General features: G+C 43.8%; 1 protein-coding gene across 1 annotated transcript in view; it reads left to right on the top strand.

Moving 5' to 3' along the window:
* The window catches only part of TBC1D22A (TBC1 domain family member 22A), a 1,683,159-nt gene that overhangs the window by 356,800 nt on the left and 1,299,351 nt on the right, over positions 1-27,008 (top strand). The window contains exon 7 of the mRNA XM_085654063.1: positions 2,164-2,226. Within this exon, the coding sequence (XP_085510189.1) occupies positions 2,164-2,226 (63 nt within the window). The remainder of the gene's footprint in view (positions 1-2,163; positions 2,227-27,008) is intronic.

Here is a 27,008-nt window from a genome sequence, read left to right as displayed (position 1 = left end):
GATATATATTTTTGAAATGTGTGTGAATTAACACTTGATTAACACACTCATGGGACCTTTGTCTACGATAGCTAACACATACAAACACACATGTTTTGATGGATGGGAATTTTTGTATGTTATTTTAGTTGAGGGACAGTTTGGTTCCACTCTCCCTGGGAAAGAATAGAAGGCTGTGGTTGGGAATGGAGTGTTGGGGTGGATGACTGGCAAGATATGCCTGGATGGATGATTGTTATTGAAAGGATTGGATCAATTAAATAAATAGAGCTGAATTCTGGATGCTTGTTGATGGTTAGATAAATTCATGTGGATTAGTTAGTGTATGTGGATGGTTGCAGGTGAATTGATGAGTGAGTGTAGCTGACTCTATGGATGTGGGTAAATGGATGAGTGAGTGTAGATGTCTGTATGAATTGGATGAGTGTGGATCAATGATGGATGGGAAAGTTACTGTGTAGAAGAATGGATTGGTTTGGGGTATGGGCAGGTGGGCGAGGCTACATGGAGAAATGTGTGCGGCTCGGCATAGATAGAGCGATAGCTGTAGATGGAGGTCTTAATGGGGATACGAAAGTGTGGACGAATGGATAGAGGAATGGATTTTAATAGATGGAAGGGTCAAGAGGGACACCTGGAGTGATGTGGTAGAATAGATGGATGGATTGGTGGATAGATGGATTGTATTTAGATCGATGTGGGTTAATTAGTGGTTTGAATGGATGGTATTTTTGCAAATGGAAGCAATCGTGTAGAAGAAAGCCTGTTGATGGATATGGATAAATGACTCTGGATAAAGAGATTGTACAATGGATTGATGACTGTGTGAATGCTGAGAGAGAAGTGAAGCTCTCTCTAAGCAGACCCAGAACACCTTCAAAAATAACAATACACAGTTTGTGCACTACTCTCTTGTTGAAAGAGAGCATGTATGTTTTAATTTAGACAATCTGGAAGCAGCTGCATGGACGCTTTGTATTTAGGACTCTGTCTTACTCACGGTTTCTGAAGATACTTTCATCTTGAGCACGGTGTAGTTGAAGCTGGGTCCTGCCTGCTATGCATGAGCTCATTTTCCTACTGCTTCCTGATCAGTCTTGGCACTTCTATATATATCCTGGTGAAGATACTTCTATTACAGTGCAACGGACTCTCAACATTGGATGCTTAGCAATGTCTTCCAGGATCAAGATATAGCACTTGCCTAGTGCCATGCTCCTTGCTTAGGCATGCCTCCAACAACAGCGACCTGTTCTCCATCCGAGTGCTTGGTCACTGTCAGTTGCGGCTGCCATGAATAAAGGGTGGTGGGGTGGGAGTGGGAGGGGGGAGGTCACACAAGGGTTAGAAATAACTTAGCTTTAGGTGCCGGCCGCCTCCAGCTTCACGTTGCCTCTCCTCTTCTGCCTGGGTCCCAGCAGCTCCTGGGATAGACTCCCATCCAATCCCCATGCTGCAGAACAGCGCAGGGATTGGGCTGAAAGGGCTCAAAAGATGCCCTGCTCAGACCAGGAAGTCTGTGGGGTTTCTCCAGCCTGGCTGCTCAATGCAGCTGGGCTGGAGAACACCTAAGTGCGCATGTGTGTTTTGGTCGGCCTGAGATGGCCGGCCAAACACACATGAGCACTTAGGGAGTGGAGTGCACGTAGCACTTCTCCCCCTGGCATGCCTATGCCGTGCCCTCCCTACAGCGCTGGCTAAGAGCCTGGCAAAATAAAACAATGCAAGAACATTGTTTTATTTTACATTTGCTGGCTCTGAGCCAGGCAGTGTGGTGATGCTCTTCTGCCATTGCGGAAAAGATGCCACTGGTCACTGGTTTCTTGTGGAGACCCTGGATTCAGGATGCCCTGGTCCTTTGCATGATAGCGAGTAGTGGTGCTATTACTCTACCCTTTTCAACTACTGTATCCTTTCAGACTACCAGTCTGATGTACAGAGTATGATATTTTACAACTGAGGACATTATTTGGTTTTCAGTAATTTTAAAACTCCTACTTGTTGACAATACAGAATTGCAAGCACTGTCCTCTTTCATTATACCTCTTCTGTTTTGTCTGTCACTCATTGTTTGTCCTTTCTTCAAACGAAAGTTACCATAATCACTTTGTGTGAACCATAGGCGATTTATATTCTCATTCGTATATTTCTTTCAATCCATAGATTCACATTGATATTCCTCGTATGAGTCCTGACACGTTAATACTGCAGCCGATTGTTAAAGAGGTAAGAAAGTCTGCATTGTTATGAAACACTATGACAAATGTTTTAAATTTAAAGTAGCCAGATTATTTCCATTTTTAAGCAAAACTTTATTTCATATCAGTGATTTACGCAGTGTGGTTGCTCTGAAGTTGACAGTGTGTTTTTCATGAATCCTGGTGGCTTTGGTATTGGCCTGCATGCTCGCTTGTCTCTTAAATGTTGTAGCCTGTGAGGGCTCGCCATCGCTTTGGTAGGCTATCATGTAAATGGCGAGCTCAGTTTACAGCAAAAACCAAAGGAAATGATGGACGGAGTGTTGAACATTGCAAGCACTCACCCCCAGTCAACTGATCTGGGTTTAATCCATCACCGTTCTTTAGCCCACTCTGCCACCCCAGTTCAGACATGGACATATGCAAATCAGTCTGACCCTGTGCCTCATGGGAACAGTCCAGCCCGAACTGCCAAGACATGTCTTCCCTGAACCGGAAACAAGCTTCCTAGGACCGGTTTCTGGCATTTCAGCCATCTTCAGCCAGGCTTGCTTGAATCCAGTGGCAAAGTGAGCAAGGGACAGATAGAGAGATATAGATAGAGAGCATCTCAAGTAACAAGATCACTGTTGATAACCCAGCAGTCTGGTTTGGCTAGTCCTTCAGCCTCCCAACGCAGGAGTTCCCCTTTTGTTATTCCTGGGAGTATTGAATCTACTGATGTTTGTGCATGCACTCTGGGTATCGATAGAAAATGAAATAGCATTGTAAAACGCATGAAATATATGCAGGGCCAGACTGGCCGTAGCGGGCACTAGGCATTTCCCCGGTGTGCCGGAGGGGTGGGGGCCGGTTTTGTGCCTGTGGGGACCGGTTTTGTTACAGGGGGCCTGTTTTGCAGCAGTGTTGCAATATTGGCCCCCTGTAACAAAAGCGGGAGTGGTGCATTTCGCCAGCATCCTCCCTCCTCCCAAGTCTGGTCGGGCAGCAATCACCAGGGCTGGTTGCTGTTTCCACTCCGGTCCTGAATACATGCCAGAGATTTGATATTGTACCAATTTGCAGTTTTGAACTGGCTATTGTTTAACAAGAAGATAGAAACATTTATCCAGAATTTGGTTCAGAAAAGACATTATCAAACAGTATATCGTAATTTTAACAATCTAGGTATGAGAATAAAAAATAATTAGTATGGTATTAATACTGCAAGTTAGGGAAAGCCTGTGCCCCTTTGTCTTTAGCAAAACCAAGTTTCTCGGTAAAGAAATGGGGGAATTGCACAGTCGAAATGAATGAAACTTTTTCAGGTATCTCAATTTGGAGTGCGGAGAGCTGGAAAGCAACTAGTGGCAGTATCTTTATTTTGGCTCTGCCAACTGGCAAACAAATCAAGCTACTTAAAACTCAGCTGCGGTTTCTTTTTGAGAGCGGTGTAGACCAAGCACAGGCCCGCAGGGCCTAAAGGAGCATTCAGCCAGGACCTTGCAGCAAATTAATTTGGGCAGTAATTTGTTGTTCATTTTGAGGAGTGTGATTGGCCGAAAAGAGTTCAAGTTGACAGGATCCTTCCATTTCTTTAAAAAGGAAATAATATTCTCTCTCAAAAAAGATGGGGGGATGCTACCTCCTGATAAGATATATCTGAAGAATTGTGTCATCGGGGCCTTCAACCACTCTAAAAAGCTATGATACCATTCAGAGGGCATTCTATCATTGCCAGCAGCCTAATCCGTTAGGTAAGCTTTTAATGACCACAACTAACTTGTCCTGGGTAACGTGTCCTGGGTGCTCACCTAGCCCTTTCTATGGGCCAGGTGAGCACCCTTTTCTCTCCCTCAAATCATCTGAGACAAATGCCGTCAAATGGTATATGATGGTGAGCTAGGTTAAACTCAGTCAAGGGCATGTTCTATGAGGATCCATCCCCATCACACCTTCCAGAAGTCACCAGAGTTGTTCTTAGCAATTGGCGAACTGCCCTTCACTTCTTGGACCAGTATAACACATTGACCCAACTCACACCAAGCGAGGGAAAATTCTCCAGCACACTTCGCAACTTGAGAATTTCATAGGGTGAGCTAGAACTGACATCACCTCCCTGGGAGATGTATGGCATAACGGTCAACTTAGCCCCTTTCAAGAACTACAGAACCAATTTGACCTCTCACAGACCAATTTAATACATTCCTACTACTTTGGCATGCTCTTGTGAACCATATATCGGGAGGGATGGTCCCACCAGACCACTACCCATTAGTAGAAACAAAACTCATGATGGGTTACTTGGGCAAAGGAGCTATATCCCAGATATATCGAACTCTTTTTGCCAATGTACCAGATACATTTCTCTCCCTCAAGCAGAAATGAGAGGAATGGGGGGAACCCCTCGACAAAGGCGACTAGCAAGATGCCTGGATGGCTCCCTGGGAACTTGTCATCTCCTTGTGATTACTACAACTGAAGTACCTGCGCTTCACTTACCTCACTCCTCACCTCCTCTGGCAAGCCGGTTTGTTACCCCAGTTCTGGTGTCCCCACTGTATCAATGCAGACTTTTTCCACATGGTCTGGGCTTTTCTGCAAATAGAACAGTTCTTGAAGGAAATAAAGAGAACGCTCACACAGATCCTAGGGCGACCGGTGAATCACACACCTATGTTAGCCTTCCTGGGTATATTAGGTGGTCCTAGTATATTTTTGGCCCTCCTTCATATAATGATTGTCCTGGCATATAGTGGCCTTATCTTCTTCTTATGGGCATTTCTATCACATGGTCTCGTCCCAGGTATCTGGTGCCTACCACTGCCTCATGAATGTAATTCCTGGTATATGATACAGAATCTGTTGAGTGGACACAGCTACATGCAAATGGCATACTCTCATGTTTCTGAGGACAACCCCTTGCCTGATTAATTGGTTGTTCCATTTTTGCAAACCAGCCTACTCCACCTGCCATTCTGATAGTTAGGGTGGTTGAGCCACATCCCATTTGCATGCTATATCGTGCTTCACAACAATCGTGGCTACTCCTATGAGTGTATGCTCGATCTGGGTCCACCAAAGTACTTGGAACAAAGGTAGCCTGATCATTGTGTCATTGTGCACAGTATGAACGGTCTTCAAAAACACTGATAAACGTTATACAATGATTAGTTGTAAAGAATATAAAGAACAGTTCATGTAAAGATGTCAACAAAAACTTGCTAACAGTTTATTTTCACTTTTTTTGTATTCCTTCAGGATGGATATTTATTGATCTGTTTAGCAAACTTTCAAGACACGCCTACATTCCAATAGGCATTGACTCTAAGGTGATATGTAGACAATACTGAGATGATGCTGCATACTTAAAAAGTTAACACAAAGGGGTAAACTGTACTACTTTTTGTCAAGCCCCTTTTAGGTTCAATGCAGGCCTGCTCCCCTTTCACCAGTATGAAAAGTGCAACATTATGCTGGTGAGAACCACCATTGTGTCCAGGAGAATACCAAAATACATACCAAGAGTCACCATGAGACCAGGAGTGAGCCACCAGTAGAGAATGTATCGTTCTCTCACCAGTCTTCCATACTATTCTATCATATTAGCATCAATTCACACTTAATAAGCCAACACAGACTTATGGGCTGCCTTCCTGGGCAGTCATCAGTGTTACGTAATCTATACTAGGACAACATTTAAAAGGGACATTCTTGAAACTGGGAAATCAACTTTCAGTTTCAAGTATAGGACATGGTACCAATCCTTTTACTAAGTTTGTTGGTCACTTATGATCTGTGTTGATCCTAAAGGGTGAGTAGATACTATGATTTATTCCAGCTTAGTTGCTGCTGCAAGGGTTTGATGAGGGTGGTCAGGTTGTGGATAAACTACTCACAGTGAATCACCATGTGCCAACAGTTGTGGACTCTAATGCATTTATGCAGCAATCTTGGTGACTCATCTTCTGAGGATCAGCTAAGATGTCACCATCCATAATTACATGCCTTTAGAACTTCACACTGGTCATCATTAATTTTCATTTGTTCGAGTGTACCAGAAGTTAATTTCACTGAGCACTGTCAACAAGCATTTATGAGTGTGCCTTGCAGAGATGGCATAGAAGACATTATTGTTGCTGACACGGACTACCATTTGCACACTCCTAAGTAACATTTTGCTACATCTCCAGTGTGGATGAAACCACAATTATTGATACTGTGCTGTGTGGTCCCCTCAAGTCCTCCAGTAGTCCTAGCAGGGCAATGCTAGGCAAGAGATCGATCATGTGCATCAGGGCTCTAGGCAACCAGTTAACATTTCTCGCCAGTATTTGGCGATGTGGGCACTGCCAAATAACATGAAAGAAAGTCCATTCCTCCTCTAGTAAGCAGAAGCATTCCACCATAGGACAGCATCTGACTCGCCACAGTCTTCTAGGTGTGAGGTAGGTAACATGCAAAGAGTTGCGTTGGTTAAGGCAGAGCTGGGTTGACATGGTTAGCATGTGGTGGTCATTCCAGCGTCCCTACAATCATCCTCATCAAGGGAGCCCACCCCCTTGGTCCATTGCTCCTTTAAGGGTGTATGCAGTTCAGAGGAATTGATGACAAGGGATAAGGTGCAGGTTTTAAGTCACAAATATTGTGGCTTACACTGGAGCTTCATATGTAGTTCAGGAACATAGAGGGGTATCACCTCCATATGCAAATTGTCTCAGTTTCTTGGTTTGCCATGGAAAGTATAAGGACTTCATGTAGATCTCTCTGTGCTTGTCTCCTGGGTTATTGAGAGTGTATTACCTCCATCAAATGCTTGCAAGACCTACAAAGAGACCATCTTTTACATTGCAAATGCAACCCATTTTAGAATACTTGTTGTACATGTTGCACGCTGAACTTCTTTGTTCTTTTTCTGCATAGTCTCTATCATGGCATTTCACCACAGTCATTTGGCATCACTTTTACTTTTAGCTCCTACGACCTTCACATGTTCCACTAACCACATCCTAATAACCATGTCAGCGTGGTTCAACTTCAACAGGAATTCATTTGAGAGTTTGCACTCCCTTGCAAGTCCAATATTGACTTCATGGACATAGAGTAATTGAGAAGGATGATATGTAGCAACTTGGGTGAACACCACCTCTAGATTGCCTAAGTCCTCATCCTATCTTCTGGTTTATCCTGGATTGAGGTGGTCTCTAACTTTCTGCTTTGAAGCGGTCAAATACTTCCCCCCTCTGCCTTCGTTCACTGGCATAGTATAAAGCCTTCAATGAAAGTGATAGTTTTACCACTTTTTCAGTCTCTATGGCCGTCTTGAAGCAGTTGATCAACTAGGCAATCCACAACTAGCAGCTCAGCACTACAACAGATGTGTGGGTGCAAAGAGTAGTAGTCACCACCCCTTGCTGCCCTAAATGAGATGCTGCAAAGCATTCCACAGGCTTTGTGGTGTGTGTGGGTTATTCTTCAATATGTTAATAAATATGCTTGCCACTTCTAATGTAGTGGTTGCTTTTTGCATGGTGGTGAATGAGACGATAGTTCTTTATATTTATTGTGAACATAAACCTTCGAAGAAAAAGGAAAGTGTACAACAGAAAAAAGGAGGTTCGGGGAGTTCTATCACAAGAAAACTATGACAAAAAAAAATATGTATAATGGTGCATTTTCGAGCAAATTTTAGAAAAGAATTTAGTGAGAATGCATGGTTTGTAAAGCAATTGTGAATGAGTAGTCTTGAAATATTTAAGAACATTAAAAACTACCCAGTATCTTACTGCACTAAATATGTTTAACAGTTACTGTAGCGTGAAAATTGTACTGTGCATCAACTTCAGGCCCTTTAAAGTGTGTGCTTGTCCAGTGTCTATTTCCGTTTGATATCTTTATTTCCGTATTCATGCCATAAAAGTTTCAACATCTTCGCTGGCCATAAAGTAAAACACAATAAAAAATAAATAGATAAAACATATCCAGTGCTCAAAATACATCGTCCTATCACTCTTTTATCACAATTGATTGGATTCCACAGTGAAAGTCTAAAATTAGCTAAAAAATGCCAGCTATAATAGAAAAAAACATTAAGCAATTGACTATTGGGAGAGAATATGTTCAATTGTGAACTATAAAAACATTAATGATACATTAAAACTTTTTCAGTTTTCCTTCTGAAGCCCCATATATGCACTAAACATTTAGTGACAGTGCAGGGAAATAAGGGTCTGGTGTCGATCTTAGTACGCGTGGAGCAGAATCATAGTTGCGTGCTCCCAGCTGACTAGTGATTGGCTTGATCCACTTAGCTCGTGGAAACGCATAAGTTGGACAGGCAAAGACGACATGGGTGACAGTTTCTATGGCACCATTAAAAATCTACACCCTTGGACCCCCCTTTAGAGTATCTGGTGTGTTACGACCATTACAACCAGAACGTAACCGAGTTAGCAATGAGTTATTGTGCCAACTAATGGTAAAGGTATTCAGAGGAAGCGTACCAATCCTGAATTGGATGCAAAGCTTTCTATAGATCGGTACCTGGATGATGCCTAAATAATTTTCCAGTGTACAGACTGATTTAAAATCCCAAAACTCGCTTGTAAGTCGCCCATAGGATGAATTGCAAATCTTGATTTGTGCTACCGTTTCCCGATAACGTGTTTTCACAGGATCTTTGGAGGAAAAGAAGTCGGAACTAGAGTTGTCCCAGGTATCTCGCAGCTGCCGGACAGCAATTTCTTCACATTACTTATCGATACTATCTTGTTGAACTTGTCAAAAGTGCTTGCTCATCTTAATGCATTAGCATAGGGAAGCAAATCTGGTGTGGACATGCTTCTCTTCCTAGAAAACAGGGGGCATAACTTTGCCTTGTCAGCTATGGATTTCCTGCCCATATCTAACTTTAGGGGACGGAGTGGAATACTCAGAGGTAAGAGCACCAAGCTTCTCAAAAACGTATGTTCAGTTCCAGACAGGTCATTTGTTTTTGGAAACCTCCACAATTCTGCCCCTTAAAGGTTAGGGCAAACAGTTTTGGAATCATACATCTCTAGGGCAGCTCCGACTGGTTTGCTGGTGAATGTGCAATGTTCCTTCAGTAATGCACCTAAGATTTGCTTATGTTTCAACGACTTCTTGGTCATGTGAGATTTCCAAGACATACTATTGGATAATTTTATGCTAAAATAGTCAAAAGTGTTTACCCTCTCAAGCAAGACCCCTCCAAGGTTAGCTTCCCCCTATAGGATTTTTGGAGATTTATCGCCGTATAGTTGGTCTTTGTTGTATTGATCTCAAGGCCCCGCAAGTCTCAGAAATCTTTTAACCAGTTTAGCAACATCTGAAGGCCCCCTGGGGTTTTAGACACTAACAAGGTGTCATCTGCAAATAGAAGGGTCACAATTTCCACCCCAAGAGGGAGGTAAATGCAGGATGGAGAGACAAAAATTCAACTACATTATTCAAATAGAGGGAAAGGAGTTGGTGCCAGCATGCACACTTGACGGACTCCCCAGTTGACATTAATTGAGACAGTAAGCTGGCCCTTGATATCCCCAACACACTCTAGCATAGTTTGCCTCATGGAAGCGAATGACTAAAGGTAGAATCTTTTTGGGCATCCCCATTTTTGAAATACATGCCAGAACGTGCATCTTGGGACCAGATCAAAAGCTAACTTTAAGTCTATAAAGGCAACTTACAAACTTCCTTTGCAAATGGCAACCGTTTTCTAGAATAAAAGGAGAAAACGAAACACCTGATCGATTGTTCCGGTCTTCTGTCTAAAGCCAGATTGATAGCGTGTCAGAATATCATTATCTCTTATCCATATCTGTATCTTTGACAGATGGTCTCGACAAAAACTGTCTGGATTGAATCAATTAGGCTAATAGGGCTATAGTTGTAAGGTTGGTTCCTATCTCCCTTCTTAAATAGGAGAATCACCTCTGCACCTTTCCAAGACTCAGGATTTAGAGTGCCCCTTGCTATGGCATTCGAAAGAAACAGGATGTCAAGCGACATTGGCCATCTCATCGAGATAGAAGTCACCAGGGATGCCATCAGGGCCCAGGGCTTTGGCTTGGACAATTGACTCAAAGGAAGCCTGGATGTCTTCCAAGGTGAATAAGTCTTTGTTTATAGCCTGAGTCAGTGCAATTGGGACTGACAGGGAGGGAGTCGGACTGTTGTTACAATAAAGGGAGTTGAAATAATGGTACCTAGCAGAGACAGATATCTAATTTTCAGGAGAGGTTTCCCCCAGGCCTCCACCCTACACAACCAGGGCCCAAAACCGTTTGGGATCTTTACAATCGCGCGCTTCCTTGACAGGCCACCGCCTAGTCTCATCCCATTCCCATTTTGCATTTGTCTGAGCATGCTTGTAGGACCTTCTTCGAAATCTTATTAGAGCCATGTCCTTAGATTTATATGGACAGAGAAAATTGAATTCTTAACTGTTTGCACTGTCGGTTGAACCAAGAGATGGGTTTCTTTTTATTATATCTAGAGTTGAACCTGTGCACAGACGCAATGAAGTGGGACACCACCTGCTTGATACAATGATAATGGACAGCTGAAACTGCATTCAATCCCACTGGCACTGTGATCAGAGCAGCGATCTCGGATATACATGCTAACAGTGCCTGCTTAATAGACGGTAGATTATCTTCCTGTAGGAGCAAGCGTTGCGACTTGAGGTGGTGCTTGTTGTTAGATGGTATCACACCCAGGGTTAACTGACGGTCACAGGGCGAACTGCGCATAGCAACCAAGGTGACAACAGGCTGAGGCAGAGTGGATTGTGGTCACTATCATATCTTGCACTCGCAACCATGTTGTCAACAATGTACCTGAGCCTCAAGTCTTTCAGGATGTAATCTATGCGACTCATACCATTTATTCTATTAAAAGTATTGGCTCACGGTCTGTCTGATTTCTGTCCCGTTCTGCCATTTGCAGCCCTCAGCCCAAACTCCAGAGTTGGGGCCTTCAGTTGAAAAGCAACTTGGGACCATTTTTCAACAGGGGGTAGGTCCAAACAGGGGATTTAACCATAGTTTGTCTTCCTCCACTACTTTGTACACATCATCCCTATCCGGAGGTTCAAAGGTGACATTAAAGTCGCTGGCTAAAATCAAAAAAAAGGTTGGGATCTCTTTTGTCCACGAGCTCCTTAAGTTTCTTCAGAGTGCCTGATGACCTACACCCCTTTGTACCTCTGGCATAGACATTAAAGATATCTATAGTAAATCCTGTGTGCCCCTTAAGTCTGATTTCCAAAATATCCGGGCTATCAGTGTAAAGCTGTGTTGCTAAGCATCTGATAGCAATCCTTCCCCCCTGCGTGACGTCCTGGTTTGATGGAAATGGCAGGAAGATGATAGCTTAAATACCCAGACCTATAGACTGGTTCAACACTCCAGGTTTCTATGAAATCATTGCAGTGTGGCAGAGTAAATTTGAACTTCACCACAGTCACATTCCATGAAAATAATGAAATCGCTGGTGAGGCCGTAGATGGACATGGGGATGGCCTTGCGACTGAGTGGGTCTCCTCTGTGAAATCTCCAACAACAGTCGTGTGATCTCTCAATTGCACAACATAGAAGGCGCCACAGGACCCCAATACATACTGGCAGCCCGATCTAGTATGAGGGTCACCCACCGGCTTGCAATTCCTAGTCGAGCTACTTACAGACTTTATACTCTCTATCAGAGCACTGGGAATAGGTAAAAGGAACTGGGATAGAAAAGTCACCAGTGCTCATAAAACTTTGGCTCTGAAGTCAATCGTTCTCTCCCAAGACAGAAACATCACCTTTTTGGATGGTTAGGGGGTGAGGAGCGGGTAACGATGCACCTATTACCGGTTGGTACTTATGTTGAATATTGGACCCTAGCGGGGGACCAGTCCTGGCTTCCAGAGCCACCAGGCTCTCAAACAGGCTTTCATTCGCCATAAGTAATTCTATGCAGTTGCTAGAACTGTTTGGAGGTGTGCATTCCTGGCTCTCATGATATTTTTCTTTATTAATGACCTACAGCCTCTCTCATGGTGAATCCAGTGGATTGCTTTATTCCTAATGGAAACCTTCTCATGCCCAAAATGTGAAGTTATTTTTGGGACATTAATCATCTATATTTTGTGAGGAGCAGAGGAGTGGAAATGCTCCGGTGCCGTAAACTGCCTCCTGGGGGCACTGTTGGCCAGTGGAACCATAGAATAGCACCATTCCTCTAAGTAGTGAGTGGCCCACACCGGCATGGCTTAACTTATTATGAGTTTCCACAAGCGTCCTACTGGAGACATTGGCAACAGGTCTTCTGACGGCACTATCATGCAAAATTCTATGATAAGCGAGAGGTATGCTTGCCTTGCAGTCAGAGTAGCTGGATGAGGATCAGAAGTATTGATGGTAGAGTTGCTAGTCTGGGGGTGTTTTACATTTTTCCCCATGCAGGACCTCTCTCCCCCACTAATAACTTTTTCACTAGGCCAGTGAGGTCCCTTACCATGGACTTGAGAGCATCAATTTCTGCCCTTAAGTCACTAATGTATGCATATATATCTACTTGATGAGACAAAGGCCTGGTTGCTATTACTGGGAGATCCCCCTTTCTCACTCGCCACTCAATGTTCAAAGAATCAGCGACTAGGCTTTGAAAAGGTAGAAACCGGTTACTACAAGTGATGGATAAATCAGGGGGTGGGGGGTGCAGGTTCCTGCAAAGCACCAGGCCCAACAACTTTTGGGCTAGCTGCCAGGGGAATATGAGGTTTCTGAACCTGAGTGATAGTTTTCTTAAACATCTTTAGGATACGTTTATGCTTAATGGAGCCTACGCTTGATGGGGAGCCCCTAGAACTGGGGGATGGATGAGCAACTGGCGGGACAAAAGTCTCCTCACATTCAACCAAAAGGCTATCTACGTGATCAAACATTATCGCCTGCATATTTCAAGTCCTGTTTTTACTTTATTGGCTTTCTTTACCGTCACCCGTCAGCAGTCTTTCTCCTGCCCATTGCTGTACTTGAAAGTAACAATAACGCTACATAGATCGATGCATGCTCAAAGCTAAAGCAAGATACAAATAGAAGTGAGTCAGAGTGTTAGGGAGTCAGGCTATCCAAACTGTAGATGCAAATGTCCAATGGTCTGTCCCTTTGCCAACTTGGTTGTCAAATAATGTAGAGATCTCGCACAGTATCTTCAAGTGGCCAGGAGATAAACCTTAGGGGGCTGACCCAGCCCAGCCTCTTCCCGGCTCTGTGGGCGTGAATGAGCCCTCCCATGGCCTGGGCTTGGCTTATCAGGGTGATGTGGTTTGCCCCCCCTCTGAAGCTCACTGGGTGCAAAAGCTCCTCCTGTCACTTTGGACACTAGATTTTGGAGTCCTTAGCAGTGGATAGGCCGTCCAGGGGTAGGAGACCCCACAACTTCACCGCCAAATGTCCGGCGCTGCGGGATTGCTCAAGCGCTTAGCACAGTGTGGCTGGCCCTCCCCCGTAGCACACAGTGTGCAAACGCTCCTCCTGGCTCTTTGGATACTGGATTGATTTTGGAGCCCTTTGCAGTGGGCAGGCTCTCCAGGGGTAAGAGATTCCACAACTTCAACACCAAATGTCCCACGCTGCGTGATTGCTGGATCGCTTATCAGTGCGATGTGGCTGGCCCCACCCCAAGAGCTCATGGCGTGCAAATACACCTCCTGGTGCTTTGGATGTTGGATTTTAGAGTCCTTCGAAGTGGACAGGCACTCCAGGTGTAGGAGACCCCACAACCTCACCACCAAAAGTCCCTTGCCAAATTTCTTTCATAGTGTGTGACATCAACTTTGGAAGAAATGCTCTAACCAGCTTGGGAAAGCACCCACAGCTGCTGGCTGCCACAGTCATATAGAAATATGTGCAGACAGGACTTTAAACAGGATAAAAAAAATGGAGATGGGAGGGGTCTCAAAAAGGGTTTGATTTAAACATGTTAACTTATTTCTGTGATTTCCATAGTGTGTCACCAACTGGTATTTTGTTTTCTCCCTGAGAGTTCTGCATCCAGCTATATAGCTCAACTCACATACACTTCAAACTAGCCGGGACTATTGGCTATTTCAATAGTTGTTAGTTGTTTAAGATAAAATGAGAAACACCGATTTTCTTGAAAATAATCAATAGTGAAAATGTTTTGATTGTGAGACTGTGAATTAAATATCAGTGAGGCCTGTGGAAGATGATGTATTGGTCTTCATAGTGTCTCATTAACACCTGTTATGTGCACCTTATGTTAGGCATGTACATAGTTTTTCTCTCCACACCTCAGCTGACTGCATATCTTACACCTTATCTCTTTCCTCTTCAGCATCTTCTTTTCACTCTCTCATCTAGCAATGCACACACTCTCATGTAGACATTTCTGTTGGAACTAGATTCATGTCCATTGGTCTGTGTGCTCTGCAGAGAGGCCAAGGATATGATGACTATGCATTCTGAACGCCGTTTTCTCCCAGTGACAGGCACTATGAGAAACTCGCACTGCCATCAGCCTCATCTTCAGAGCTCTCAATCGTGGCCTGTTATAAGCACCTGCTGCGACTCAGTTCAAAGTATCCACTATAATAGAGTAATATGCTGCAGGAAAAACAAATACAGAAATACAACATCCTGGAAATAGCTGACAGAATCAGAGATTGCAAGATCAAGTAAAATATGTGAAACGCAAACAGAAACTAAATTGCTGACATGCATTATCTTAAATTTTCAGCATTCATTGTTGTGAAAGCGATCAGTGTTTTGCGATTAATGATAAGGACATGAATATAGGGCTCGACAGGGACCTGTTTATATGGCTCTGAAAGGTCACCTCAGTCTTGTACCTATTATATCAGTAATGAGTGCCACAAAGGCAGGGGCGTAGATTGGTCAGTACAACTGGGGGGAGCTTCAGTTTTTTTCAACAACTACACTGACATATCATGTTAACCATTATATAGGAAGTAGCTCCTGAGAGTGGCTTGAAGGCCAATGGAGTGAGAAATGTTGAGGGGTACTTGAAACACAATATTTTGTAAAATATCCATATTTGAAGGCCTTCAAAACAGAAGAGTGTGTGTTTTTGTCTGAGCATTTAAAAATCCCATGTGAAATCTGACACCTTATCATACCCAACTATTTACTTATTAATACATGTATTAGGGGGTGTAACACCCCAAACACCCCCTTGAAGCTACGCCCCTGCACGCTCAACTCCAACCTACATGCCCACTACCTTGGCACACAGAGTCCTCCATTGACAAAGATGGTGCCCGTGGCAACCTGTGGGTTCACTGCTCCAGCTCCAAAGCAGATTAATTTTCCATTAGTTCTACAGTACCCAATCCTTCTCTGATCCTCACATTCAGTGCCCAGTCTACTGAAAGCAACCCGTTATGAGTGCCAGACTCAGTGCTTCTGCAGTTTAAACTAGAACAGAGGAATGTGCCAGGCACAATGGGCCTCTGCTCCCTTCCATTCATCTGAGGAAAGTCCATTGTAAGGAGCTAGCAAGGTCCCTTAGTGACATTGAAAAGGTTTGAAGTTGGAGACCATGTACCGTACATTTGGCCTGATGCCAGACTTTTTACAACATTAAGCAGTCTGAGCCTGCAACCTGCTAGCGTATCCAGTATTTTTACCTATCTGATGTAACAGTCCAGCTCTCTCACATGGCAGCCAGCAGTATCAATGGAGACAGACGGCTTGGGGTGCAGCCTGCTGCCAATCCAGAAAGGCACTTGTGAGCATCAAAAGGATGGGCATTGGCCAGCAGTGGTGCCAATGGAATCCAGTTTCTCAAAGGCCGTTCAGCTAAAGTTACAACAACTAAGAGTGCTCCATTTACTTATACACTCATGTGTACCAGATACATTGCGGGCTTCTCCCCAGAACGTCCTCTTCCAAACAAACCATACCAGCATTACGGTGGAGGAGGGGCTTGCACTTTTCTTGAAACCTGGCCAACCCTGCCTCTCATGTTCCTGGCTTTGTGTGGACTCTGCAGCAGACCACAGGACTTAACTCGCAAAATCAAACACTACAGTACACTGCCATTGAAAAATGTCATGCCAACCACCGTAACGTCACAGCACTTCCTTGTCCCTTCGGTGCGAGTAAGCTTCTGCCCCGGACATGCGCACAGTTGCATCTACTTTTCCAGATAAACAAAAAAAAACGAATTTCTGGTGACTGTCTATCTGCGACTGAGCACTATAGACCCTTGTATTAAAGCAGCTTGATGAGTTTTCCTTTCTGTTTATTGTTGGTGGGGTCGTGCCCACCGCACCCCTGAATACCAGCTTCCACTGATAAACCTCCTTCTCTACCTTCTTGTTGTTGCTCCTTTTTCACCTTCATGCCTCTTACTCCCCCTGTCTGTTTAGGATTAGAATTAAAATACAGTACTTTCTAGCATTAGTCTCTAACACAGTCACAAATGACAATGAAAAGGAAAGAAAGTTTAGAAAGCCAATCCACCAGACATCTTTAATCTGCGTCCCAGGCAAGAGCACACCTCCCTCACATCAAGAAAACCAGAGGAGGACATACCTCATAGATAAGACCTGGAACGATCTCCTGAAACACCTCAGAACCTCCACCGCCTTCAGGTATTTCCAAAGGAACCTCAAGCCATGGCCCTGCCTGACGAAACAGGCATGATCTCTGCATTCAAGTATGCCACTCTGCCGCTCCTTAAAAAAATTGCCCCAATGCATTTAGAGATTTGTGTAACAGTCTGCATTATACTCAATCCGAATCTTAATCTATAGGTTTAAAGTGTATCAATAATCCCACAAGCGTCAGAAAGGGAATTTGATGGTGGTTAATAAATACAAACAGCTCTTTAAGAATATGACTAATGGCTTAATGTGCAATCATTTTTATGTAATTACCTCTTAGACTATATCGAAAATATATATACATCGTAAGGGATGCACCCTTTTGCTTGGTCCATTACGACTCCTTAAGTCTGTTCTCTTGTATGATGTGGGTTTAAAGACAAATAACGGAGAGGTTCAGAAAACTCGTGAAATGCTTTGTGCGTGCTGGTCTATCACATCACCTGCTGCACCGAGTGATATGAGGACAACATGGAAATTAATGCAAATTAACGCCATTATAATGAGGCGAGGGATCTGCTGATGTAGTCGTTTCTCCTAACAAATGAAACACACTTGAGGTGTGAATTGCAAAATGAATAGGAAATCATTGGGTGGCATGAAATGCGCAGTATATTATTTATTATGATGCAAATATCACAGCATGCAAGGTAGTTACTTTGGATTGTACATTGCTTGTTCATGTAGAAACCAATACGTATTCTCCTCCTTGATCCAGCCTCCTCTGGGGTAGGATATTGCTATTTAAATGCCAGTACTGCACAGTATGATAAAGGTATGGTTAATGCCAATTTTGTTCTAAAATTTGCTCTGCACTCAAAGCATAACGCTTCCCTTGTTTGACTATCTTTTGGCAATTGCACGTAAAAGAAAATGAGTTACTGGTTGACTGCGGTGTGAGCCCTGGTCAAGCAGCAACCACAATCCCTGGTAGCTTGGCACAGAGCAGTCAGGCTTAACTTCGACTCAATGTGTAAAGTATTTGTGCAACACCTCAAAATATAAAACTGTGGAAACATCACACAAAGAGATCTCACTCCACGTTAGAACAATAGAGAATAAGTTAATGAATACAACAAGACCAAAATGACTAAAATCCAATCAGTAGAACCGGAGTTTTGAATTTTTAAAGAATAGAGAGAAATATATTGCCTAAAAGCAGAAAGTGCCAACCTCGGCCAACTGGTTGCGTTGGACTGAATAAAACCCAAACGTTCAGGCCTACCGCGATGGAGTGTGGGTTGGATATAGTCCCAGATTAGTCCCGCTGAAGTTTTACTTTCTCACGTTTTGTCCCAAGAGTCCCGTTCACGTAGAAGAGGGTAATAGGGAGAAAAGAGAGCTTTGCAGGTGGTCTTCCGCCTGGGTGATCGGTGCCTGCTGTGAAAAGAGACTGGCTGGAAATGGCTCACAAAGGACTTTGGTGTGAGCATCCTGGTTCCTGAGTGAATGGGCCCTTTCGTGGCCCGAAGAGCCCAAAAGTTTGATTTCTGAGCCTGTGAGCCACACCAATGGTCCTGAACCCGAGAGGCACCACTTGGGGGTCAGTAACTCGCTGCAGCTGGGTCCAGGAGCTGAATGGGCAGCCTTTTATGTCCCTGAGGCTCAGATCACAAGGCCAGCAGACTTCCCCTTTGAGTCACTCTAGGGTCCTGGGTTCAAGATGAAGTTGCAGGTCCAGTTCTTCTTCCCCAGGGAGGAGGCCAGCAGGTCAGCACAGCAGGGCAGCAGTTTCTTAATAGCAGCAATACAGCAGAGTGACAGCCCTTGTAGCAGTACATCAGTCCTTCTTTCTGGCAGAATATTCACAGGTCCTGAAGTGTGCCGAAGATTTGGTGTCGGAGGTCCAGTATTTATGCACCGTTATGCCTTCTAGAAGTATGCTTTTGAAGTACACATATTCCCTGCCTTCTTTGCCCTGGCTCCAGACAAACTAAAGGCCCTTTGTGTGGAGACAGGACACTGCTTATTCTAGTGTAAGTGGGGCTGTGCCCAGCTCCACCCTCACATCCTTCCACGGATGACCAATCCAGTCACACCGAAGCTCTCATTCTGTGTGGCTGTCTAGGAAGAATACACAAACCCTGACTGACAGCTATACCCCATCATTTCAACAGGATCCCTGCAGTACGGGGTATCTGTATATGGAAACAAGAAAAGTATAAAATAACCGACTTCACCTAACGGCAGTAGATCATTCGGTCTTATCGCATTTCTCCCACAAAGCACGCTTACCTTAGTGAGTGTATCTCCTCACTCATTTCTACCGGATACGGTGGAATCCATTTCCGTGTCTAAGTGGGTTAAAATAATTAGAAGTAAAAGGCGCGTAGGTGACGAAAAGCACCTAAAAAACGATCCCGCCATATTGGAACCGTACTTTCAGCGCAATACTATCACATGACGATCATATGAATCAACCATACTCCAACTAGTTTCACCTCATTTAATTGTCAGTCAGCGCAGAATAAGAAAAAGGGAAACAGATATAACAAAATAACTGAATTAGACAAAAAAAATATCATGCCATATTTGCATGGCAGATTCTACACGGTCCCGTAACAATAAGCTATGATAACAAGGACCAGATGTTTATATTTTAAGGTATGCCACTGTGAATAATCAGTTGTAAATATCATATAAACGTCAATTAAAATTTACCACACTTTGTCGTCTCTACCCTTAATGAACGTTGTCTATTGAAACCACATAAATATTAGGAATTGATATTTCCTATCGGAATATGCATATTAACAAATGCCCAGATGAATTATTTTTGTTATTAATATCTAATAACATAATGTATTATGCTACAATTGCATATGTATATATTGTGAATGTATTAGGTATGAGATAGGAGCAAAAAAATACATACCACGAGCACTACAGCCAAAGATCATTGAAACCATCAGAAGAGTAACGCTAGGATAAGGGATACCAGTAGAAATAAGAGTGAACACAGGGATCCTGTTGAATTCGAAGTAGTATTTTTTGTTGAATGTCGGCGATTGATTTACACTGATTACGACATCAGACAAGATTAAATCTGTGGACTTTTTGGGTGAGCGGAATCGTGGCTCTTTTAACTTTTGGCTGCTATTACTATTTAGTGACATTAGTGTTAACTGGTAGTATAAATATTATTGCGTTATGTTACAGGCTGATGTGTCGGCTGTCAAATATCTATAATTTGGAGTGATTGTTTGGAATGAATTCCGATGCTAAATACTAATGAGATTTGCGGATATAGATTGCGGATAATTATCTTAAAAGGCATACTTTATCGGAATTTAAGAATAACATTGGAGGTAAGCGTCAACATATAAATAAGGTTTGTGGTGTTCCTAATGGCGGATTGCTGAAAAGCTGTTGCCTCATGCCACTGTTATCTTAATTCTAAGGGTATCATTTTTTTTTCCTTTGTTTCTCTAATTTTTAATAGATAAACTGTGGGATACTATTTTGAAGGTATTGTGATTCTCAAACCCTCTTAAATGTTAAACGCACACAGTATGCTCACAGAGGGTGCTTTAATTATTAAATTGCACCTTGGCCATCACGGGGACATTTTACAGATTCATTTTCACTTCACTATGACATATTAAGAATGAATATTTATTTTTGTGTTGTTCTGTTAGAAGCATCAATAATACTTGGATGGTATCTGATGCTCGCATGCAAAGCAAGCACAATACTTGGATTCTTCAGTTTAGTCCTTTGAGACACGGAGGGGACTTTGGTGGCATTATTTGATGGATTGTATTTTCTCTTTTTTTTCAATACAATTATTTGTATTACTTCCAGCCCTGAGGAAGTCGTAGAGTGTATTACCCACATGCGACGAAACGCGTTGGTGTAAGGGAGTGGAAGGACTCTGAACGATTAAAGAATTGAGGAAGTTCAAGAATATGGAAATCTATTTGAGTTCATTTATATGATTATAATATTACATGTATTTTATTTGCGTGTGCTTCAGAAATTGTTAAACTTTGTACCCAACTCTGTTTGGGAATCTTGGGAGGGTTTGGGTGATTACCCCCCATTCTTGAATGCACAGCAGGACATTGTCATTCTATATATCATTGTGTAATCTCTTATGAGCGCCCCATAAACTCTTTTTTCACCCAACTTTTGTAAACTAGTGGATATGTGACCATAATTTAAAATAAGAATTGGCCTCCTTTTTCAAACAGCTGGGTAAAATTGTCACAGGCCCTATTGTGCGATTAGTACAGCCTGATATTTTAACTACTTCTTACTACCCTATTTCAGCTGGTAAATTTATGCTCCAAGTGCAAATGCTGGTTTATGAGTGCAAAGTATACACAAGAGGATACCTTTTATTTTCTTCTGCTTACTATTTCACCACAGCAGTCTAACATTTTGCAAAAGTAAATTCCACGCAAGCAGTGGGGAGAATGTAGTTCAAGAGACCGTACACCTTGAAAGCAGTAGCAGCTGCGACCGAATGGGCGTGGGGGCAGCAGAGGGAGTGGGGAGGGAATTAAAAATAAATGTTAAAAGCCCACTTACCTGGATGCACCCACCTGCTGCCTTACCTCCATCCTCTTCCTGGCTTCTGTGGAAGCAGGAAGCACCCAGGCTCCCCTGAGCCAATCACAACGCTGCAATGCAGGGTTGTGATTGGTGAGCACCCAGGCTCCCCTGAGCCAATCACAATGCTGCAATGCAGCATTGTGATTATTCTGAGCACCCTTGTTCAGCTCTCAGACAGGAAATGGGAGCCTGGGCATGTTCTCCACCCAGGCTGTAATGCAGTCTAGGTGTAGAACATGCAAAGTGTGCATGAATGTTTGGCCGGCCCAAGAGGGTGCCACCACTCCTCCCCCAGCCTCCAAACAGCCCCGCCCCCAACCAACGGAGCCAGTACATTTAAATAATATTATAATACCATTAAGTTATACATTTATTTTTTGTCTTTAATTGCTCACTCAGTGAAAAATGGGGCAACGCTCCTCCGCCTTAGGGGAGGAGCCGCCACTGCTTGAAAGTATATGAACACCCACAAACATGTTAGTTTTTGGGTATTTATATATTTGTCCTGCGCCCTTCATATTCTCCAAATTGTAAGTGATGTATGTTATGTTATGTTATGTTATGTTAGTCATTTTTATAAGGCGCGCAGCTGCCCCAGCCAAGGGGCGTCCCGGCGCCTGATCAGGTACCACAACACAACAAATCGATACTGGGAAGGAGAGGAAGGAATCAGTCAGCTATTGGGAACAAAAAAGTTTTTATGGCGCGCCTAAAAGAAGTAAGGCTGTTCAGGGCTCGAATATGGACAGGGAGAGAATTCCATAATCCTGCCGCTAATACTCGAAAGGAGCGACCTCCCATCCTACTCAGTCTAAACCGTGTATTGGCCGCCAGATGGAGAAATTCCGATCTAAGAGACCGCGTAGGAACATAGGAGGAAACAAGCTTAGCGAGGGCTGGAGGAGAGGAAAGCTTCAAGATTTTAAATGTCAGGCAGAGAGCCTTAAATTTAATTCTCTGTCTGACCGGCAGCCAGTGGAGAGAGGTCAAAACAGCAGAGACAGAGCGCTGTCTAGGAAGACCAACGATGGCTCGCGCCGCGACATTCTGCACCCTTTGCAATCTAGTAGCCTCCGCCTGATTCACTCCGAGCAGCAGCGCACTCCCATAGTCCAGCCGAGAAAGAATGGAGGCTTGGACCACCAGTTGCCGAGTAGGGGGGTCGAAGAATTTGGGGACCGGTCTCAGCCCTCGCAGAATACCATAACAGGTAGCTGCAACCTTCTTCGTGTGGCTGGTGAAGGAGAGTGTAGGATCCAGCCAGACCCCCAAGTTCTTAACTTCGGCAGCTGGGATGGGAGTCACCCCCAATTCTGGAGGCCACCACTGGTCTCCCCAGAGCTCCGCCTGCTTTCCTAAGATCAGGACCTCGGTTTTTTTGGCATTTAACTGCAAACAGTTAGTTCGCATCCAATTTGCCACGGCTATGAGTCCTGCACGGAATCTGGGAGCGTTCACCTCGGGATCACCGCTGAGTGTCACCGCCAGCTGCGTGTCGTCGGCATACGATGTCATGGTTAAGCCACATTGTCTGACGAGTGCAGCCAGCGGTTTCACATATAGGTTGAACAGAGTGGGGCTCAACGCAGAACCCTGCGGAACCCCCAGCCCCAGTGGATGGAAAGAGGACTGACAAGGTGGAATAGCCACTTTAAAAAACCGGTCCGAGAGGAAAGAGCGAAACCATTGGAGAGCAATCCCCTCAATTCCCACTCCCTCCAAGCGCTGGATCAGAATGTCGTGAGACACCGTGTCAAACGCGGCGCTCAGATCTAACAAGAGGAGCGCCGCTGTCCGCCCAGCATCCAGCACCGTTCGCAAGTGCTCGGTCATATAGAGCAGTGCAGTTTCGGTGCTTTGTTGTGCACGAAAACCATTCTGGCTCTGGTCTAGAATGTTATTTCGAGAGAGGTGGGCGGACAAGATGGAGTTCACATGTGCCTCAGTAACCTTAGCGGTCCAGGGCAGGAGGGAGATGGGACGGTAATTTTCTGGTAATAGGGGGTCAAGGTTAGGCTTCTTTAAAATTGGGCTGACCACTGCCTGCTTCCAGGAAGAAGGAACCACGCCCGATGTGAGCGATAGATTGATCAGATCCAGTATAGGCTCACGACATAAGGGAGGAAGAAGTCTAAATACCTCTGGCTTCAGCGGATCTAATGGAGAACCGGATTTAATTTTGAGGCTCAGAGTATGAAAGACCTCGTCAGACATTACTGGCAGGGAGGACAGGGTTTCATGAACCGTGGCCATCACACCAGTTTGCTCAGCACCAGGCACAGATGACGTAAATCCTCGGTAAATCGCCTGCACTTTCTCCACGAAAAAGGATGCCAGACTTTCACAGTGAGAGTCCGTGCAGATTTCCACCGAGGTGGCCCGTTTCCCCATAAGGTCTTTAAGAACCTTAAAGATTAATTTAGACGGGTTGGGGCTATTCTGAAACTCGAAAGCATAGTGTGCGGCCCGGGTTTGACAGATTGCCCTGTGATAGATCTTAAGCTGGGCAAAATACAAAGATTTCAAGGTGGGATCAAAGGATTTCCTCCACGCCCTCTCAGCTTGCCGGCACGTTCTCTTAAGCTCGGCAAGAGTGTCATTATACCATGGGCTGGGAACTTTAGCATGGCATTTCGACCAGCGCATCGGTATAAGAGAGTCAAGGGCGGCTAGGACCCAGTTACGAAACTGCTCGTATCCTTGTTCCACATTCAGCAGAATGCCCAGGGGCTGCGCCTCCAAGATCTTATAAAACTCCTCCAGTTTGAGCTTATGCCAATTTCTTTTAAGGATCAGTCTATCCACAGTTTTAAATTGTGGGTCATCTATAGGACATGAAACTTTAACCAGCAGATGGTCAGTCCAGCCTACCACCATCGGGTCAGAGACCCTAACCCGCTCCAGTGTGGTAAAGAAGGGGTCAAGGATATGACCTCCTATGTGGGTAGGGGAGGTAACTAGTTGGATCATTTGCATGGCTTCAAGGTCCGCTAGCAAGGTATTCCTGCCTAATGCTTTAGTAAATCCTGCTCCATGACTGGAAGGGGAATGGAAAGACCTCAAACTTTATAGAGTACGGCTACTTAACCATGAAAAATATTTCTCCCATGGAGACTGAAAATAAAATATATTTAAAAGTGCTGTTGCACACAGGTGCTGCTGCCTTGACAGCACTCAATTGTACATCAATTCTACAACCCGGCATTGTTCTACTCACTGTTACAACAAATAGAATTCTGCAAACCTGTGAATGGCACCTCTTTCAAGGAGTTCCCTTGTAATGCAGAAGGCCCCAGCATAATTTTTAATTGCCCCTGGGACTTGCTCACCCGTGGCCCACTTAAACTAAGCGCACCAACCCGTGCTTCCTTTTTTAAAATGTTTTGCCGGGATTCGCGGATCCCTGAGGGACCCCCCTAAGAGGCCCAGGGGGTCAGGGTGTTTCTACCCTGCCTCCTTATCTTTTTTTTATGTTCTTTATTGTGACTTGGTTCAACTGAGTCACAAGATGGCTGCCAACACTTACTAGTTTGGTCCAATCAGATCTCAGGCACGTGATCAGAAGGGGTTCGCGGATCCACCACGGCCACAGTTGTATATCTGAGAAATCTTTACATTTCTCAGGAACAACTAAACGTAATTACACCATTTAACAAAAAGAGTGCTTTCTTAACCAATAGTTACCTTTTTGCCAAATTTGGTGTCATTCCGTTCAGCAGTTTGGGCTGAATCTGTGTTCCTATGGCAATTGACATGGAGAAAAAGCATTTTAGGATGCCCCCCCCCCTCTTTTTCTCAGCCCCCACTTGACAGATCACCTCAAAACTTTCAAGACAGGAGCTGAAGTGAGCGTCAAAAAAGTCCACAATCTGCATGCAATCCAACACATTATACATTTAAGACAGAGCAGTAATATCCAGGTTTTCTACCATATTGAGATGAAATTTAAATCCCAAAGATGGTCAAGTTGGGTTTATGAAGAAGCACTTCTCGTAAGGATCCCAGAGCTTGTGTAAAGTTAGACCTAGGTCCCGGGAGTACATAAACAGTGACCCCTGCAAATGTACTTACAACTTTCACTTCTGGTAAAAAGAGGGTGGCCACACATGGTGATGAGTCCAACATAGAAATCAAACCTAAACTTGTCTTTAAAAACTATTGCTGTACCAACACCAATCTTATTCACCCAATTCTCCCTGAGAATAGACAATGAAGCTGGTATTGCAGTAACTAAGTCTGGGCCAGTTGAACCACATAACCACGTTTTGACATCAAATACAATCTCAGGGTTACGTATTTGAATAAATGATCCAAATTCAAGCTTGTTTTTAATCAGAGAGCGAGTGTTAAGAAGGAAGCACCTAACGACTTTCAAATTGTGAGTATTAGAAACCACCCACATAGCTTGAATATTATTAATTGTAGGACATACAGAGCAAAGACTTGCTCCCCTCCTGGATTTTCGAAGTGGCGAAACCACATTGTTGGCAGGCCCATGTTCCACTTCACAGGGTTTATCTTAGAGCTACAAACTCCAGACTTATCATAATTATTACGTTTAAGAACAATATCCTTAGTGAATATTACCTATTGCCTGCTGGCTAGTTTAAAAAAGACCATGGATTGTGGTGCTTAGCACTGTCCAGACATGGTTTAGGTGTGCCTTTGGCGTGGCTGCTCTACAACCTGCTTTAAATATTGTATTGGGCTGAGATTTTTGACAACTACAACGTACAACACTCTAAAATGGCACCTTCCAATGGCCCTGAGGAGTAGAAATTGCCACCTGATATGATGCACTCACTCCACAAAATGAAATGCAGTTCAGGAAGCTCAGAATTTGCCAACAAATGTAAAGCACACATAAGTAATTGGTCAAGTGCCAATGTGCAGAATAAACAAGCCTTGAGCTTATTGCTGCACATTCCCAAACATCACTCCATATCCATCCACTTGACTGATTTGCATTGACTCCCAATTGCAAAGCGGGTTAAATTCAAAGCCTTTTACTTAGCCTTTCACGTCTTTGGCAATATGTCTATGCCCGCCTATGTACGACACCTTATCCAGCCCTATATTTATTTATTTTATTTATTCAATTGTCATCAGCATTAGCCTTACAGTATTAAAATATTAATTACAAAAATGTCACAATTAAATCACCCAGCCCAATACTTCCTCAAGGATACTTAGTTTCTTGAACTCAAGGTTGGAATTAGAAGAGCCAGACAGGGCCGCAGTTTGCTCAGTTTAAGCCAGAGCTCTGGTGAGGGGATGTGAGAAATTGGGTTGTTGGTTGAATGGGTGGTGACCCTGGTTCAAGCAACAGCCACAATCCCTGTCAGGGTGAATCAAAGAAGTCACTAAATCAACCAATGCTTAACACTCTGATAGCTTGGCACAAAAAACAGTCAGGCAATGATTAAAGTATTTATGCAGCACACAAACAGTAATAGAGTGAAAACACAATACAAGAAAAATCCCACACCAATTTCGAAATATAGAGTAAATTCTAAGAAATATTTCACTCCAAAATGTCGTAAATCTAATCAGTAGAACCATAGTTCTGAATTTTTCAAGTGTACGGTAAAACCTAGCACCTAAACGATTGA

Source organism: Triturus cristatus, chromosome 4_1 (genome assembly GCF_964204655.1).
Source record: "Triturus cristatus chromosome 4_1, aTriCri1.1, whole genome shotgun sequence".
In the NCBI taxonomy this organism is placed as follows: domain Eukaryota; kingdom Metazoa; phylum Chordata; class Amphibia; order Caudata; family Salamandridae; genus Triturus; species Triturus cristatus.
This window is presented reverse-complemented; position numbering and strand designations above follow the sequence as displayed.